The sequence below is a fragment of the Pseudopipra pipra genome, chromosome 25 (assembly GCF_036250125.1).
Source record: "Pseudopipra pipra isolate bDixPip1 chromosome 25, bDixPip1.hap1, whole genome shotgun sequence".
Taxonomy (NCBI): Eukaryota; Metazoa; Chordata; class Aves; order Passeriformes; family Pipridae; genus Pseudopipra; species Pseudopipra pipra.
The window spans coordinates 1,561,759-1,579,163 of NC_087573.1; the positions used below are offsets into that span (position 1 = coordinate 1,561,759).

Consider the following 17,405-nt stretch of genomic DNA (forward strand, 5'->3'; position numbering starts at 1 on the left):
AGCCCCCCCACGGGTGGGAACTGGCCCCACATCCCGGGGGCTGCTCGGAATGGGGGGATTGGAAGGACCTGGGCTGAGCCCCTGCTCTGGGCAGTGGGGGCACAGAGGAGGGGGAGGCTCTTAGATCTTTCCAGAAACCCTTTTGCTCCTGGAAAGCCAGAGCAGGCTCTGCCCCTGCAGCTCTGTTTAATGAGCCCCCAGTGCTGTCCCCGAGGGAGGAGCTGGGCCCTGGTGCCCACCAGGGCTGGCACTGCCCTGCACAGCCCCACACCCCCCTGAGGTGGGATCAGGCAGGGTTGTTATTGGCCCAGTGATTTAGGGGGATGCTGTAAATGCCAGGGAAATGTTTGCAGAGCTCGAGAGCAGCTTTACAAGTGGCAGCTCTTGTTGGGCTGCCTGGAAATCCGTGTTCTGCCTAAAATCAATACCCAGGAGAGCAATGAGTGCCTGGGCAGGGAAGTTGCCTTGCCCGGAGTCCTGCTGGCTCCCCAGCTGTGCTTTGGGTTTTATCCCAAACCAGGGATGCCTCTGGGGAGCTGGGAAGCTTGGGGGGCTCCCCCTGTCCTTGGAGGGATGGGCACAGCCCTGCTCCCCCTCTCCTGCCTTCAGAGCCCCACTTGGCTCTGGGAGGGGCTTTCCCCCCGGGGTGCTGAGCTGAACCCCCACCTACAACTCAGTTTTGGGGTTTCCCATTTTTTCTGCTCACAGGAGTCCAAGTGCAGCCCTGGGCACTCGGTGGATGCCAGGGCAGAAGGCTGGTGCCTTCCCCAGCTGCCTGGAAGAAGCACTTTCTCCTGCCTTTGCAGGATATTTTATTTATCTACTTGATGACTTTCTCTGGATTTAATGCTCTATAGGTGCCACTTTTATCTGTCTTCTCCCTCCTTCCCCTCAACCTTGTTTGTGCAATCAGTGCCCAAATTAAATATTTATGGTGTTCTCTGTACTGGTGAGCTCCCAGTTCCCTTCCAGTGCCAATTAAAGATTTACTAGGTGGGCATCAGCACTTCTGCAGGGCCAAACCAGCCCCCCCTCGTTAGAGTTTTTAAGTGCTTCATTATGGTAGCTGAGCAGAGCTCACCATAAATGACATTTCAGGCACTCCTGGTCCAGCCCTGCAGGGCTGAGCCCCACAGGTGGGGTGGGAGGAGGAGGATGGGGGGCACACATGGAGCTCTGCCTCTCCCGGGATGTTGGGTGGCCTGGGGACATCCCTGGCAGGAGGACAGGGTGATCCTGAGCTGGGCCAGGCTCTGAGAGGGATCACAGGGTGCTGCCATGCTCACCCTCCCAGGGATCTCTGTCCCAACCCAGGAGGTTTTCTCACCCCTCTGCTCTAACATCCATAATTGAGCAGCTCTTCAGATCCATATTTTATTGGGAAGGTCACTGGGGTGGGTCACTCTGCCAGCCCCTTCCCCGGGAGCGAGGGGAGCCTGGGCTGCTGGGAATGAACACAATAAATCTTGAATGGTGCCTGGAAATTTAATAACCTCCCAACTTGGAGGAAAAGGGGAGGGAGGTGGAGGGGGGTAAGGAGTCGGGACAAAGGGGCAGGAGCTCGGCGGATGCCGGAGGGATGGGAGATGGAGGAGGAGGAGGAGCTGGAGGAACTGGATCCCCTCACATCCCCCCTTCTCAGCACCACAGCGGGTCGGTAGAGCAAGAGATCCCCAGGATTTCAGGGAATCAAGGAATGGTTTGGCCTGGAAAGGACTTTAGAGCTCATCCCATCCCATCCCCTGCCACAGGCAGGGACACCTTCCACTGTCCCAGGCTGCTCCAACCTGTCCTTGGACACTCCCAGGGATGGAGCAGCCACAGCTTCTCTGGGCAACCTGTGCCAGGGCCTCCCCACCCTCCCGGGGAGGAGGAATTCCTTCCCAATATCCCATCTCACCCTGCCCTCTTACAGTTTAAAGCCATTTCTGAGCAAAACATGGAACGAGGGGTCAGGAGACCCCCCCCAGTTCTCCCTGCTCCAGCACAGGCTGCGTTTTGCTTCCAAACAGGAGAAAAGGCTCTTTTTATCCCCCACTTTCTCTCCCTGGTTTTTTTGGGGGGAAGATCCTGTCAGGGCCCTGCATTATTCACGTGCTCAGGAGCATTTCCTGGGCTCTGGTGTTTAATCACTGTCACTCCCATCTGTCCTCCCCAATCCCCCTCAGATCTGGGGAGCTGAAATATTTATCAGCCCCGTTCCCGTGCTCACCGGTAGAGGTTGCAATTTTCTTGTCGTTAAAGATTTAACAAGACACTGCTCGAGATTTAGGGAGGATTGGCAGGGATCAAAGCTGTTTGCTATCCACACTAGGAATTCCCGGCTCTCCAGGGGTTTTCCAGGGGCCCCCAGCGGAGCAGTGACAGCACAGACCCCCCCTTTACATCTGGGGTGGGGGTTTGCTGTTGTTTTTAACCGGTTTTGCTGATTCTCATTGCAAGGGGGGGAGTTTTTCCCCCTCTCCCTGTCTCCCATCTCCTGCTGGAATGGTTGAATCCCTGTCATATTCCTTGGGGCCAAAGGCAGTCACACTTTGTGCCTCAGTTTCCCCCTCTGTGGTTCATGGCAAAGGCAGGAGTGGGGAAGTGCTGGAGCCTCTGGAAGGAGCTGTTTGCCGAGCAGATTGACAGGTAGGTTTTCCTGCAGGTTTTGGGAGCTGCACCTGCTCCATCCTAATGGCATCATGCATATGGATAACACTGCTGACATTTCCCAGGGAGGTCGGGGTTTAATTTAAATCATTCTTGAGGAAGTGCTGGAGAGGAGGAGGAGAGGCCTGATTTGATTCCCTAACGAACTAATAAACCCGTGTCAGCTCCTCCCAGAGCCCGGGAGCCTTTGGAGCAGGCAGGGATGGAGCAGCAGGAGCCCAGCAGTGCCCAGGGTGGGTGCTGGGGACGTGGCACCTCGGGAAGGAAGGACACGGGGATGGAGCCACTCCAAAAATCAGTTTTATTGGGTGCTTAAAATAGAGCCTGGCACACAATGTCCTCGCTGGCTTTGCTGGGAGAAGCTCTGCTGCGTGAGATCCACGATGCTGTTTGTGAGGAGAGAACGAGGAGGAAGAGGAGGAGGAGGAGCAGAAAGGAGGATTTTTACTCCTGTTCTCAAAGTCAAGGTAATAAATAAAATAAAAAAAATCAAAAAATCAAATAAAAAAAATAGAAAAAAGGAGAAATCAAACGTGAAGAACAGCCAAGGAACAGTGGGTTATGGGGGAGAAACCAGTGCCTGGAGGGGAGGAAAACCATTCCCACACAAATCTTCGGCATCCCAGATGGATGGAGACGACCAGGAGGAGCTGAGGCCACCCCTGCTCACCCCCCCAGCCCCACTGAGCCCCCCAGGCACAGCCAGGAGGGGTGTCCGGGGTCGGTGACAGTCTCTTGGCCCTTGAGAAATTCGGGATCCTCTTCTCCAGAGCGGCTCTGAGAGCTCGGGAATGGGAAGTGCCATCCCCTGGTACCCGTAAAGCTGCTGCCTGGTTAATTACTGCTTCTGCTTCAAGAGAAAAAGCACAACATGTTGTTTCTATTTTGGGCTGCCCTGTGCTTGCCCTGCCCTTGGGGGGCCGGGAAAAGAGCCCTGGAGTCGGGAGCATCCCAGGTCAGACTCTGCTTCCCTTTTTCCAGAGTATCCCGGCTTTCTGCTGCATCCTTGTGCTCTGGGCTGGGAGCTGAGCCCCTGCACTGACCCCTCCTCAGCACCCAGGGGGCTGCTCCCCCTGGAAGGGAATATAAAATGCCTAAAACTCCCTGTTCTCCCCGCTTTTCACTCCGAAATTTGGGGCTTTGCACCCCAAAATATCCCCTCGTGTGCTCCAGCAAAGCCTCCTGGGTGGAGAACCCAGGCTCCAACCCCTTGGCTGTGGGTTCTGCAGGAGGAAGGGTCTCCATCCCATCCCCCTGGATAACAGGGATGGTGCTGGTGATGCTCTGCCTGCAGCTGCTCCAGCTCCATGTTCCCCATCCCGGCCTGGGAGCAGGGAATGGTTTATGGAGCGTTTCCCTCAGCAGGGGGCCTGGGAAAGGCTGGTTGGTGCTTTAATAATAAATAACAACAACAATAAATAGTGGATGAGGCACCTACGGTGCTCTCAGCTGCTGCCCTGGGAGGGAGGGAGGGAATGGGGGGGACTCACAGCATTTTTGGGGTGTTTTGGGGGTGATTTGGGGGCGATTTGACCCTTCCTGTCCCACGGGGAGCCTGGGCTGGGGGGACACAGTGGGGTGACCCCCTGGGAGAGCAGTCCTGCAGTGAATGGTGGTGCCTCCCCCTGCCCAGAGCTCCTCAGGTTGCTGCAGTTTCAAAGGAAATCAAATTAATTGCCCATCTCTGGAATCTCAATCTGGGCTGTGCAGGGGCAGAGCAGCAGCTCGGGCTGAGCCTCCCCCTCCCCTCCCAGGGATCAAAGAGGTTGTTTCTCTCCACCCACAAAATCACAGCCTTTCAGGGGCTCGGTCCCTGGGGTTTTTTTTGGGGGAATGCTGATGGGTTTTGCCAGGAATGGGATGGTGGAAGGTGTGGGAGATGCTCCCAGGGCTCAGCCCTTGGCAGGATCCAACCAGGGCCGTGTTCACACCCCGGGAACCCACCCACGGCCATTCCCACCCCTCCCAGCACCAGCTCAGCTCAATCACGGGCAATAACAACACTTTGCATCCACGTTTCCAAGAGGCAGAGGGGGGAAAAAAGGCTTGTTCCAGGCCTGGAATCTGCAGGCACAGGGAGCTGCTCACCTGAGCGGGGGCTCGGATCCAACCCCCCCAGCGGATCACGGCCCCGACTCAGCCGAGTGTTTAAACCTGCATTTAACTTCCAGCTCGTGCTCGGGGCCCTGGAGATCTCCCTGGGTCCCAAACACGTGCTGGGGAGGCTGAAGGGGGGCCAGGGAGAGCCATTTCCCTCCGAAATAATCAGCCAGCCAAGGCACAGGAGTCGTTTCTCGTGCCTGGCTGAGCCCGAGCGCGTCCAGCAGGGACCCATCTCGCCTGGGCTGGGAGATGGATGGCAGGTTCAGGCAGTTTTTTAACTGTGCCGAGGTTTTCTGGTCCTTTCCAAGCCCTTTGCACGCAGGGGTTGTGTGGGGGGATGACCTGGCATCACCCTGAGGGGGCTGCAGGGAGGGGGAGCTCCGGGGGGACCTGCACCCCCTCACCCCCCAGCGTGGCTGGGATGCCTTTCCCTGGCTCTTTCCCGTGGCTCTGGATGCCCCTGTGCCCACACTGGGGGTTTTTTGGGGGGCCACATGTGTGTTAGAATCATGGAATTCCAGTCCTGGGCTGGAAGGGACCCACAGGGATCATCCAGTCCTGGCCCTGCACAGACACCCCAATGATCCCCCCCCATCCCTGAGAGCATTGTCCAAACACTCCTGGAGCTCTGAATTAGGGGTCCCTGCCACAGAGCCCTCCAGCTGCACATCAGCATTTCATTTTTCCCCCTTTTCTTTTTTATATACAAAACCAGAGAACCAAGAACTTCCTCCCTCCTTTTCTTCCTATTCCCCCCCGCCTTTTTTCCCCCCTTTTTTAACATTATCTGCAAAAGTTTACAGAACAGCCTCGAGATTGCACTTGCAGGACACAGGATCTGCCCAGCTCTGGCAGGAGGTGCCCAGCCCTGCAGAGTTGCCAACTGAGACGTGTCACCACCATCATTTCTGGTTTTTTTGCCCTCAAAATCCCCTCCTGTGTTCCCTGCTCCCCCCCCAGCTGACAGCAATGACAGGGCAGGAGGTGGCACTGGGGGTGGTTTGGGGCTGATTATCCGAATGCTCAAAAAAAAAAACCCAAAAAAGAAACCAAACCCCACCATGGATCCCAAAGGAAAAGGCTTTTTTTCCTCGTCTCTCCGAACCAGGCACAGTCCAGCGAGGGAGGTGACACCTCTGGGGTGCCTCTGGTGCCAGGGGGACACAGGGAGGGGTGATCAGCTGATTATGGCTCTTCAACCACTCGGGGCATCATCCCACTGGGGCTTGGGCCCCTCTGAGCCCTCCCAGCAGGTGCTTTTGGGAGCCACGGACACATCCCGAGCCTGCACACGGATCCAGACCCCACCAGGACCCCGGGGAGGCCCCTGCAGCCCCCCCTGGGCAGCTCTGCCTCTCTCCTCCCACCCCACCCCGACTCTTGGTCAAGTCCACGAACCCCCTTTTTTTTTCGTTTTTTGTTTGTTTGTTTGTTTTCCTCACCGTCGTTCAGTTTCGCAGTTCAGTTCTTCCGTGGGTATTTTTTTTTGGTAAAAAATACTTTCTCCCTCCCTTCCCGCCCCACCCAGCCCCCCGCCCAGCCTTCAGCAGTCCGGGGGGGCCTCTTGGACCTCCACGGCCAGGAGGTGCCCCCCGCGCTGCCCCCGAGCCCAGGGCTGCCCGCCCAGGGCGGGGTGCAGGGGGTACAGCACCCTGACGGCCCGAGGAGCCCCCCGGGGCGGCTCCCCGGCCCCGCGGCGGGTCCCGAGCGCGGCACCGAGCAGCAGCAGCAGCAGGCACAGCGCCAGCGCCGTCAGCAGGCCCCGCCGGCCCCCCGGGAGCCCGCGGCCGGGGGAGGCCTCCCTAGTCCTGGCGCTCACGCAGGACACCTCGGCCCGCGAGTCCGCCAAGGCCACGCGCAGGCACGCCCGGTACGCGGTGCCCGGGCGCAGCCGCGTGACGTTGTAGCTGCGGGTGCCCGTGGGCAGCCGGGCCGAGCCCGCGCGGGCGCCGGGCGGGGAGCTGGACCAGGTGAGGTTGGAGGAGACGGCGTTGAGGGGCGGCTTCCAGGCCAGCAGGACGTGGAAGGGCTGCGCGTCCGCCACCGCCAGCTCCAGGCCGGCCCGGCCCAGCGGGAAGGAGTGGTTGACCAGCAGGCGCACGCTGCGGGTGTCGGCCCCCAGCAGGTTGTGGGCCACGCAGGTGTAGAGCCCGGCCTGGGCCGGGGCCACCCCCCGGATCTCCAGCGTGCCCTCCGAGTGCACCCGGTAGCGCCCGCCCGCCCCGAACGGCACCAGCTTCGCCCCCGACGGCGTCACCCAGTAGATCTCCGGGTCCGGCTCCGCCAGCGCCCGGCAGTGCAGGGACACGTTGTCCCCGTGGGCCACCTCCAGGCGGGACGGGAGGCTCTGGGCGGAGATGAGGGGCAGGCACTGGTCCGTCATCTCGCGGAAGGGCACGTCCCGGATGTGGCGCCGGCGCAGGTCGGGGGGCTCGGCGCAGAGCGTGGACTGCGGCTCGATGAGGCGGATGTGGGTGTCGGTGCTGTTGACCCAGCGGATGACGCAGTCGCAGCGGATGGGGTTGCTGTGGATGCTGATCTCCTGCAGGTTGGGCAGCGACTCCACCGTCTGCTTATGCAAGGCACTTAGGGCGTTGTTGTTGAGCATGAGGGTCTCCAGCTGGGGCAGGTGGTGGAAGGCGTTGGGGTGGATGAAGGACAGCTTGGGGTTGTTGGTCACGTCCAGCTTGGTCAGCTCGGGCAGGTTGATCAGGGCGAACTGGTCAATGGACACCAGCTCCTCCATGTTGTTGAGCCCCAGCTCCTTGAGGTGCAGCATGTTGGTGAAGTCGCTCTGCTTGACCCTCTGCAGCGGGTTTTTGTTCAGATCCAGGAATTTGAGGCCGGGCACCTGCTGCAGGGCCCGCTTGGGCACGTCCGCCAGCTTGTTGTCGTAGAAGGAGAGGCTCTCCAGGCTCCGCAGGCCCTCCAGGGCGTAGTCCGAGATCTCCCGCAGGTTCATCCCGGCCAGGACCAAACTCCGCAGGTTCGACAGGGGCCTGAAGTTCATGTCCAGGATGGCGTCCACCCTGTTGCCCCCGATCATGAGGATCTCCAGGCTGGGCAGCATCTGGAACCAGCGGCTGTCGAGCGTCCTCAGCAGGTTGGAGTTGAGGTGCAGGCGCAGGAGCCCGCCCAGGCCGGCGAAGGCGCGGGGGGCGATGCTGCGGAGCTGGTTGTGGTTCAGGTACAGCTCCTGCAGGTTGCCCAGCCCGGGGAAGCTGCCGTCGGGCAGCTCGGACAGCTGGTTCTCCTCCAGGTGCAGGCTGAGCAGCTGGGGCATGTCCTTGAGCCCCAAGTCCCGGACGTGGGAGAAGCTGTTCTGCGACAGGTCCAGCTCCGAGAGGTTCCTCAGGTAGTCCAGCTCGCTCTGCTCCAGCCTGGCGATGTTGTTGCTCTGCAGGAGCAGGGTCTGGGTGCCCTCGGGCAGGTCCCGGGGCACGGAGGAGATGAACAGGTCGTTGCAGTCCACCGTGGCCGCCTCCCGGTACACGGAGCGGGGCGTGTACCAGGGCCGGATCTGGCACACGCACTGAGGGGGGCACCTCACCCTCCAGGGCACCGTGGGCATGGCGGCGGCGGCCACCACGCACAGCAGCAGGGAGCTGGTCTGCAGGCAGCTCATCTTGGGCCCTGGGAGCAGCTCCTGCCGGGCGGGAAAGGCTCAGAGGGCGCAGCCGGGTGGGAACAGCCCCCGAGGGAGGAGATGCTCCATGGGAGCCCCCGGAACCGTCAGCTCCTGCTGCCGGCTGTGCCCCCTCCCCTCCAAACCCAGAGCAGGGAACACCAGGGCTGGCACCTCCTCGGTCAGAGCTTCAGCTCTTCCTCCTCCCCAAGGGATTCATCTCTGCATCTTCCCGGCTCCTCCTCAAGGTCGTTCCTGGAAGACAACAGGTCGTGTGAGGGGAGGACTCTCGTGGTTGGGAAGGATCAGGGAGAACAAACAGGACCTGAGTGCAAGCACAGGCTCCTGAACCCCCTCTGAGCTGGTGCAGCCCCAGCCTTGCCCCCTTGCCTTGGCCCCTTTCCAGGGCAGAGGGGTTGGGGTTCCTCATTGGGGTGTTCCCTGAGGGACTGGGGTGGGTTTGAACCCCCCCAGCACCTCCTGCCCCTCTCCCCATCCAGCCCCGAGGTCCAGAGGAGCAGGATCCAGGCCCCCTTTGTTTCCTTGCTTTGCTCCAGCCCTCCTGCCCCACGCTGACACCAATCAAACCAAGCCCCAAAGCTTCTCCCGCTTAAAAGACTCTCACGCAGCAGGAAAAACATTAAAAAGCCGCCAGGAGTGGGAAAAGAAAGTTTCTCCCCCAGCAGCTCTGTTTTATCACCACGTTGCTCCCCCTGGAAAGGGCTTCCAACCAAAGTTTATTCAGCATCGACTCATCCCAGCCTCACTCCAGAATTGATCCCTCACGCTTCCCTCCCTTCCTGCTGCGAGGGCACTGCCTTTTAAACCAGCTCCTGGAGAACCAGCATGAAAGGAGAGGACGGATCTATCGATTTCTGCCTCCTTCTGACGGACCCACAGCTTTCTTTTTTAAGTGCTCGGGCACTTCAGTGGCTGCGAAACTCTCCGGCCATTAAAGTATCAGAGAACCTTCTCTCCTTAAAGAAACAACATGGAGGAACGGGATTTTTCTAGTTATTTTCTCAAGGATACAAAGCAGGGACTAGAAAAGACTCCTTGCTCCAAACCCCATTTTCCAGGGAAGGTCCCCCAGTTCTGTAACTGGGTTTTATCCCTTTTTTCCCAGCACAGATGGCTGTGAGAAGTCCGGGATACAGGATGATGCCGGAACAGTCCAGGGGTTTGTGTGAGTCACAGGATCAGAGCTTGCAGAAAAAAGGCATTTTTGTGGGAAACCTGGCGACTAAACTTCATATTTCACGCTTTCAAATGACAAGGAGCAAACTGGACAAGGGAGAACACCGGCAGTGTGAGGTCCCTGCTGTGGGGAACAAAGCAGGGACACCCTGGGAGCTGCTCCCTGCATTCCTGGAGGTGGTACAGAGACAGGGATGGAGGGGGCAGGAACCTGCTGCTTGGTTTTTATCCATTACCCAGCAAAGTCAGGCTCATTATTTCTTAATTAGGCTCTGGAGCAGCCTGCAGGTAACGTGCAAACCCGTTCAGCCTCTTATCGTGCTGCTCCCGAGGTGGATGGGGGGATGGAGCCGGAGCTCCTGCAGCTCCACAACCCTTTTTCATTCCATTGGTTTTCCATTTGGGCTCAAAAGCCTCCTCCTGTGGAGCTGCAGCCCCATCCCAAGGGTTAGGGATGGGGGTCCTGGGAGAGAGCCAGCCCAGGGGAGACCCAGACCTTGAGGGGGACAGTGGGGTCATGGAATCAGAGGCTCATGGAATGGTTTGGGTTGAAGAGACCTCAGAGCTCATCACACTCCACGGGCAGGGACACCTTCCACTAGCCCAGGTTGCTCCAAGCCCTGTCCAGCCTGGACTGGGACATTCCAGGGATGGGGCAGCCACAATCCCCACGGATCCATTCCCTGTGTGTGACTCTGCAGTGATTCCCGTGCACCCCCCCTTCCAAACTCCCACCCTCCCCCTCCAGCCCTGACTCTCCAGCAGCAGCAAAGCACCAGCTGTGCCCCAAATCCCTTTATTCCCCCCCCAGACAGGCTCAGAGCGAGGCAGGGAAGTGGAGGGAGCCGGGATTGAGGCAAATAAATGGGAAGCTCAGGCTGGAGCTGTGGCTGCGCTCCGGGGTTAAGTGGTGCCTCCCAGGGAGCCCAGATCCCATCTCCTCTCCCAGGCAGATGGATTTGCTGCCTTTGCAGGCGCTGGGAAGACGCTGCCCGGGATAACGGGAGCCTTGGGAAGGCGGGAAGGGGAAGGGGACGGCGGGGACGTGGTTACAGGAAGGTCTGTGGGAACGGGGAGGGAGCGGGACCCCCCGGGGGCCGCGGGTCCCACATTCCCTGCCGGCTCCGGCAGCTCCCGGCTGCTATTCCCGGCTCTCCCCCGGCTCTCCCTCGGCGTGGGCTGCGGCACGACGGCAGCGACAGCAGGGAGCCGGGGACGCTTCTGCTCCCAGATTGTTTTTCTCCAAAAATGTAGATTCAAGAGACTGAAACATTTGCTGCACGGAAGTGGAAAACACCCCGGGTTCCTTTTTTCCTCCCCCCTCTCCCCTCACGCAGCAGGGATGCCACGTCTCTCCCATAATTTCCCAGTGCTTACCCAATTCCCTCAGCTCCCTGTGGTATTTCTGTGACTTCTGCCCCCGAGAGTGGATTTGTCCCGTGTACAAATGTTGTCCACGGTGACACCTGCTGATGATGCTCAAGGAACCTCTTTCCATCCCAGTCAGGGGGATACAGCAGGGAAAGATGGCAGGAGAAGGAATAAAGGGGAATCAAAGTGCCACAGGGAGGTAAAGAAGGGGGATCAGAGGTGAAAAGGAGAAGGAAAGGGTCAAAGAGACCATCAGAGAACGGGGCCAGGAGATGGGGAGCACAGGGGAGATGGGGTGTGCAGGAGCTGCAGGGAAGGGAACAGAAACCCAGGGAAAGGGGAAAAAAAAATAGAAAAGCAGCGAGAATGAGAATTGATGAGGCACAGAGAAGGGAAGAGTCTTTTCATCAGCAAGTTTGCTGGATGAAGCCAGGAGATAAATCACCCCGGGAAGGAGCCTTGGTCTGCGCTCGCACCGGCTGCCTCTCTCCCTCTGTCATCCATCTGATAGCCCGGATCCGGGAGATAAATGGCTGCAGCTGAGCCTGGGAAGGGCTCTCCTGCCCTCCCCTCTCCCTTCCCGCAGCCACAAGAGCCCGATCCCCCCCCATGGGCACCGGGAGGGGGTCCCTGGGGCAGGGCCGTGCTCAGCCCGCGGCTCCTCTCTCCGGCAGCGGCTCTCCGCGGTGACATTCCCGAGGGATGGATGGCACCTCCCGGGGCCCTGCGCTGCTGCCAGGGGCCCTGTCTGTTCTGGGTGACTGCCCTGACACGGCCACGGCTCCGCGGGCACCGAGGAACCTTCCTGTCCCTGTCACCGTCCCTGTCCCTGTCACCCCCGGCGTGGGCTGATGGGACGTGGCAGTTGGAGGCTGTGGGAAAATCCTCCCCCCCCTCGCCCGCCCTCGGTGCCTTTTGCTGTTTCCAGTCCTCAGCCAGCCCGTGGGAATGTGATGCTGGGAGCCAGAGGCTCTGCTGGGAGCAGGATCCAGGCTCACAGTCCTGCCCGGGGCAGGAGGGTGGGAATCCTGGAATGGTTTGGGTTGGAAAGGCCATTAAAGCTCATCCCCTGCCCTGGGACACCTCCCACCAGCCCAGGTTGCTCCAGCCTGACCTTGGACACTCCCAGGGATGATGGGGCAGCCACAGCTTCTCTGGGCACCCTGTGCCAGGCCCTCCCCACCCTCCCAGGGAACAATTCCTTCCCAACATCCCCTCCAAACCCACCCTCCTTCCTCCGGGATGTCTCAGCAGCTCCCACCTCCCGGCAAACACCCTCCAAGCCCCCGGGGGCGGAAAAAGCAGCTGCTTTTCCAAGAGCGACACCAAAAACCTTGGCAGGGACTTTTGCTGCCGCGTCAGAAAAACAAACAGATAAATAAAAGGAAGGAGAGACATCGAACCTTCCCCCCCCCTTTCCCCGGCCGGCCCCAGCATCCCCCCTCATCTGTATGCTCGGGCACGGCCGCGCCAGCCGCGGGTGAGCTCCATGGCAACACCGCGGGCTTCAAACACGGGAGTTTGTGCTGCCACCGCAAACAGCATTAGGCAATTTAATTAAGCAGCTGGCAAAAGGAAAAACTTTGTCTGTTCGAGGCGTTTTTTTATTAAATTCGGGTGTTATTATGCCGCTCTGCGAATTCGCCGGCTCCCTTCGAGGGATGGGAGGATGAGCCCGGGGTGGGGGGGATGTTCCTGGGGTGGGAGGTTGTTCCTGGGGTGGGGGGGATGTTCCCGGTGCTGGGTGGTTGTTCCTGGGGTGGGAGGTTGTTCCCGGGATGGGAGGTTGTTCCTGGGGTGGGAGGTTGTTCCTGGGGTGGGAGGTTGTTCCTGGGGTGGGAGGGTGTTCCTGGGGTGGGAGGTTGTTCCCGGGGTGGGAGGTTGTTCCCGGGATGGGAGGGTGTTCCCGCCTCAGCTTTTCAGTAGCTTCACCCCTGGCTAAAGCAACGAGCCCACCCAGGGGGATGGGGTGACACGGGGTGGCACAGGGGGATCCCCACACGTGTCCCACCCTGTGCTGCCTGTCCCCTCACACTGGCCTCCAGCTGGAATTTTAGGGTCTTATCCCCCCCCCAAAAAAACCATTTACACGAGATGGGGAACGCCTGGCAAAGCCCCACCGAGGTTTGTTGCAATTTTTGCTCTGGAAAAGCAGCTGCTGTTCCACCCCAGGGCTTTGAAGGTGCTTCCTTGGAGCACGAGCTGCTGAGACATCCCAGTTCCCTTCTACTGGCAGAAGGAGGAGGGGTTTACACGGGATATTGGGAAGGAATCCTTCCCTGGGAGGGTGGGCAGGCCCTGGCACAGGTTCCCAGAGAAGCTGTGGCTGCCCCATCCCTGGAAGTGTCCAAGGCCAGGTTGGATGGGGCTTGGAGCAACCTGGGCTGGTGGAAGGTGCCCCTCCAAACCCAGCAGCACCAGGATGCTGCTCCAGCTTTTCCAGTGCTTTCTTTCCTCATTTACGCCTTGTTTTGCGCGCAGACACAGAGGGATGGGGGGTTTTTTTTTGAGCCTCCTGCATCTCTGCTGGCAGGGAGGGTGATAACATTATTCCTGCTTGTCTAGGAGGAAGGCAGGAGATAAAAAGCTGCCGGGAGCAGCAAAGCTCGGCTCTGGCATCTCTGCTATCGCCAGGAGCCGGGGGCAGGAGCAGCCTCTTATCTGGGTGCTTCTCTCCCTCACTCGGGATGGGTTTTAATGAGGAGGGCTGGGAAATAAGCCTGTTCTTCTTAGTCTTTTGCTTCCAGGCTCTGGAAGGGTTGTGGCGGCTCTGGCTGCCTCCAAAACGCTCCCACAGGTTCCTGTGGCTTCCTGGAGACGCTGCTTCGGGCACAAACCTCCAGCCTGGAGTGGGCAGGACCTGCCCCTGCTCAGCCACAGCCTGCCCACGCAGTGCTGGGCACATCCCAGAGCTGTTTGGGATCAGCTCCCAGGGATATCCAAGGGATTGGGTGCCTTGGTGGTTGGGGAGATGCTCAGGGAGGAATTGGGGTCTCTGGGCTGGGGGGGGGGTCCCTTTCTCCAAAATGCAGCTCAGCACCCACACCAGTGGGGTTTGGGCTTTCTGAAGGTTTATTCCTCTTGGGGTTAATCCATAGGGACTCTCCCCGCCCTTCATCTCCCTCCCTGCCCTTCATCTCCCTCCTCCACTTTGACTGCAAAAACTGGGAGCACGAGACCTCACCAGGGAGCAGGGCTGGGCCTGAGTGGTCACACACAGTGGCAGGGCCCTCTCCTGAGGTGGCTGTCAGCTCTCCCTGGACATCCAGGGCCATGACCAAGATCATTAGTGGATCCAGGAGCCAAATCCATCGGCACAACCCTCCCTGCCTGCTGCCAAAGGTGCCTTTGGAGCTGCCGAGCCGATGGCACAAGCCCTGGAGGCAGCAGGTTTGCCCCCTCATGCAGCATGTTCAGGGCTGTGGGAAGCCTCAAATCCACTGTTTTAGGCCAGGAAGCACTGGGGGCATCTCATTTTATCCCTGGAATCCCAAGGCTGGTCTGCAGGCCATGGGTTAACTGGGGCAGCTGTAAATGCAAAAGCCAACTGGAAAAGCTGGCTGAGCTCTGCTCTGGAGAGCCTGGAAAAACACGAGCCTGGGAACATGGAGCCTCAGATTGGAGCTGGGTTGTCCTTCACTCTGTACAAATTTGTGCTGTGTAACAGAACCTGAGCTGTGCTGGGCTGCAGCTCGCTGCATTTTTGGAAGCATCTCTCGCTCCTGGCACCAGCTCCGGGCTGCAGCAGGAGCTGAACTCCAGCTGAGCCTGCAGAGCCCCCTCCCAGCACCCCAGAGGTCCCTTTTCCAGTGTCAGAGTCAAGAACACCCCAGGGAGAAAGGGGCTGGGGAAGGGCTGAGGTCAGTGATCTCTGGGGGGTGCCACCCTTGGGTCTTGGGCACTCTCCCCCTGCCATGGTCTTGTTTGTGTCCTGAAGAGCCTTGGCCCGTTTTTCCTCTCTCACAGGGCCTGTTTCACAGCTCTGGCCATGGAGTTTCCCTGTCCAGCCCCTTTCCATCGGGGCAGGTGAGCCTGCAGGTGCTGCTCAGGTCCCAGTGTGCCCCTGGATTTGGGCAGCTGCTTTGTTTAATCCCTGCTAATCCCCCTCCTGCCACGTGCCCTTCCCAACTGTTGCTGCACAGCGTTTCCAGAGCTATCACCAGCATCTCCCTCCTGAGTGGAGAGAGCTAATTTAGAGCCCTTCAGCCTCTAAAAGCCCTCGCTGAGGCTCTGAGAGCCCAGGAGAAGGTTTCAAATGGCGTTTGCCTCCTTAATCACCCCAAGACTTTGGAAAATCCTGTCTGTGACCAACACCCCTCCCAGTCCCTGCCCCGGGAAGCTGTGGGGAGTTGTGTGCCCCAACCCCAGCACCCACAGAGGGGTCCAGTGCTCTGAGCATCCCAAGCCCATTGGAATTCCTCCCCTTTCCCTCCTGCCGCGCTCAATTCCCACCCTCCAGCCCCGCAGTGACCTCCGGGCACCACGTCCTTGCCCCAGGACCTTCCTGGCCAGGCTCTGCTCCCTCCAGCCCGGGGCAGAGGCACAAATCCCAGCTCCCTTCCGCGGTGTTCCCGGCAGGAGGGAGCCGTGCCCGAGGCACAGCCCGTCCCTGGCACCGCCGTGCCGCGGCCAGGAGACAAAACAGCCCCGGTCACTAATGAGCTCCCCCGGCTCCTCCTCCCCGCCGCGCCGGAGAGCCGCGCGTTAAATAATTCAGGCGAGCTCCTGAACTGCCTGGAAAACACCTCCAGGTCTGCCTTAATGAGCTCGTCCAGACCTGGAGAGCAGGAGGGCCAGTCCCTGCCCGGCTATCCAGGACACCACCGTGTCCCCAAATGCGGCCACGTGGCCCGTGGGCTACGGCACTGCAGAGCTGCTGGCCCTGCCTGAATTCACACCCAGCCCCCGTCTCGGGGGGGATTTCACACGGTTACAGCTCCTCTGCGCTTGGGCAAAGTCCCAAGAGCTCAAAAGGGGCTGCAGAAAAATTCCCGACTCCAGAGGCACCAGCCCTGCTCCAGCAGATTGTCCCAAGGTGTCCCCACGGGGGACACCTGGCTCGTCCCACGCGTGGGTCTGGGTGGAGGAACAGAGCCCTGGGCTCAGCCCGAGCCCTCTGACCACCAGAAGCCAAAAACCGAGCCAGGGCAGCCCAGGCTTGTGTGCAGAGCCCCGGCCGTGACCGCGGCTCCCAGGCGGCCCCGCCAATTCCCGCTAATCAAGAGGCTGTTTCACTCGTCAGGAGCTGCTCAGCCGCGTTAATGAGAGCACACAAAGGCTCCGGGATGCAGATCAGGGCACGCGGGGAAGCAGCTCCCTGGAGGGGCTGCGCTGGCCGCAGCCAGCCCGGCCGCGGGCTCTCCCATCCCGCTCCTGGGGGACAGCCGGGAGCAGCCGGCAGCTCCTCCGGGCTGGAATGCAGCTTTGGAGGGGGGGTTCGTTGGGCTCAGCCCTCCCTGGGCCCCCCGGCAGCTCTGGGTGTGGGCTGGGCAGGGGGTCGGGCAGCCTGGAGCTCCCAAAATCAACGCCAGGGCTAAGGAAGGGATCAATGGGATGCTGGGAAAGGGATCAATGGGATGCTGGGAAAGGGATCAATGGGATGCTGGGAAAGGGATCAGTGGGATGCTGGGGAAGGGATCAGTGGGATGCTGGGGAAGGGATCAGTGGGATGCTGGGGAAGGGATAAGTGGGATGCTGGGGAAGGGATCAGTGGGATGCTGGGGAAGGGATCAGTGGGATGCTGGGGAAGGGATCAGTGGGATGCTGGGGAAAGGATCAGTGGGATACTGGGGAAGGGATCAGTGGGATGCTGTGGCTGCTCCCCCAGAGCAAAGGGAGGCAGGACACCAAGGAGACACGTTTTTCACACATCTGAGCATCACATAAATAAAATAGAAGGTGGAGAGGGAGCCCAAACCACCTCTCCCACTCTTGTCATGTGTTTAAAGTGTGGAGGGAGGGCCAGTGGGACACGGAGCTGCCTGGGATGCTCTTTGCTGGCCAAGGGACAAGGCCCAGGGCTGTCCCAGGGATAAAACCAGGGCTGTCCCAGGGACAAAGCCCAGGGCTGACCCACTCATGGGCAGCAGGAACAGCCCCGAGCCAGGTGGATGCAGCAGCTCCATCATCAATCACCCTGAGGGAGCCAACAGTGGCACCCAGATCCATGTCCTGCCCCTCCCCTGGGTGACAAGGACAGGAGTGGCTGCTCACACTCACTCCTCGTCTCAGGGCTGTGAACCCACTGTCAGCTCTCATCGGGCCAGCACTGCCAGAAGTGGACTGTGATCCAGGGCCTTGCAGTTCCCTGGACTCCAGTGCCATCAGGAGCTCTAAATGTCACCTTCAAGCCTGATTTCTGCTGCTCCCCGTGTGGACTCCCCGCCAGGGAGGCACTGCTGGAAGGGTTAATCCCTCCTCCCTCCCCCCCTTCCCCTCCCCTAAAGGAGAGATTTCA

At 59.9% G+C, this 17,405-nt stretch overlaps 1 protein-coding gene across 1 annotated transcript in view; it reads right to left on the reverse strand.

The window, feature by feature from the left end:
• Positions 1-2,930: 2,930 nt before the first annotated feature.
• Positions 2,931-17,405, reverse strand: part of LRRN2 (leucine rich repeat neuronal 2) — a 28,365-nt gene continuing 13,890 nt past the window's right edge. Inside the window, exon 2 of the mRNA XM_064635846.1 lies at positions 2,931-8,635. Coding sequence (XP_064491916.1) covers positions 6,299-8,380 — 2,082 coding nt within the window. The 5' untranslated portion in view covers positions 8,381-8,635 and the 3' untranslated portion in view covers positions 2,931-6,298. The remainder of the gene's footprint in view (positions 8,636-17,405) is intronic.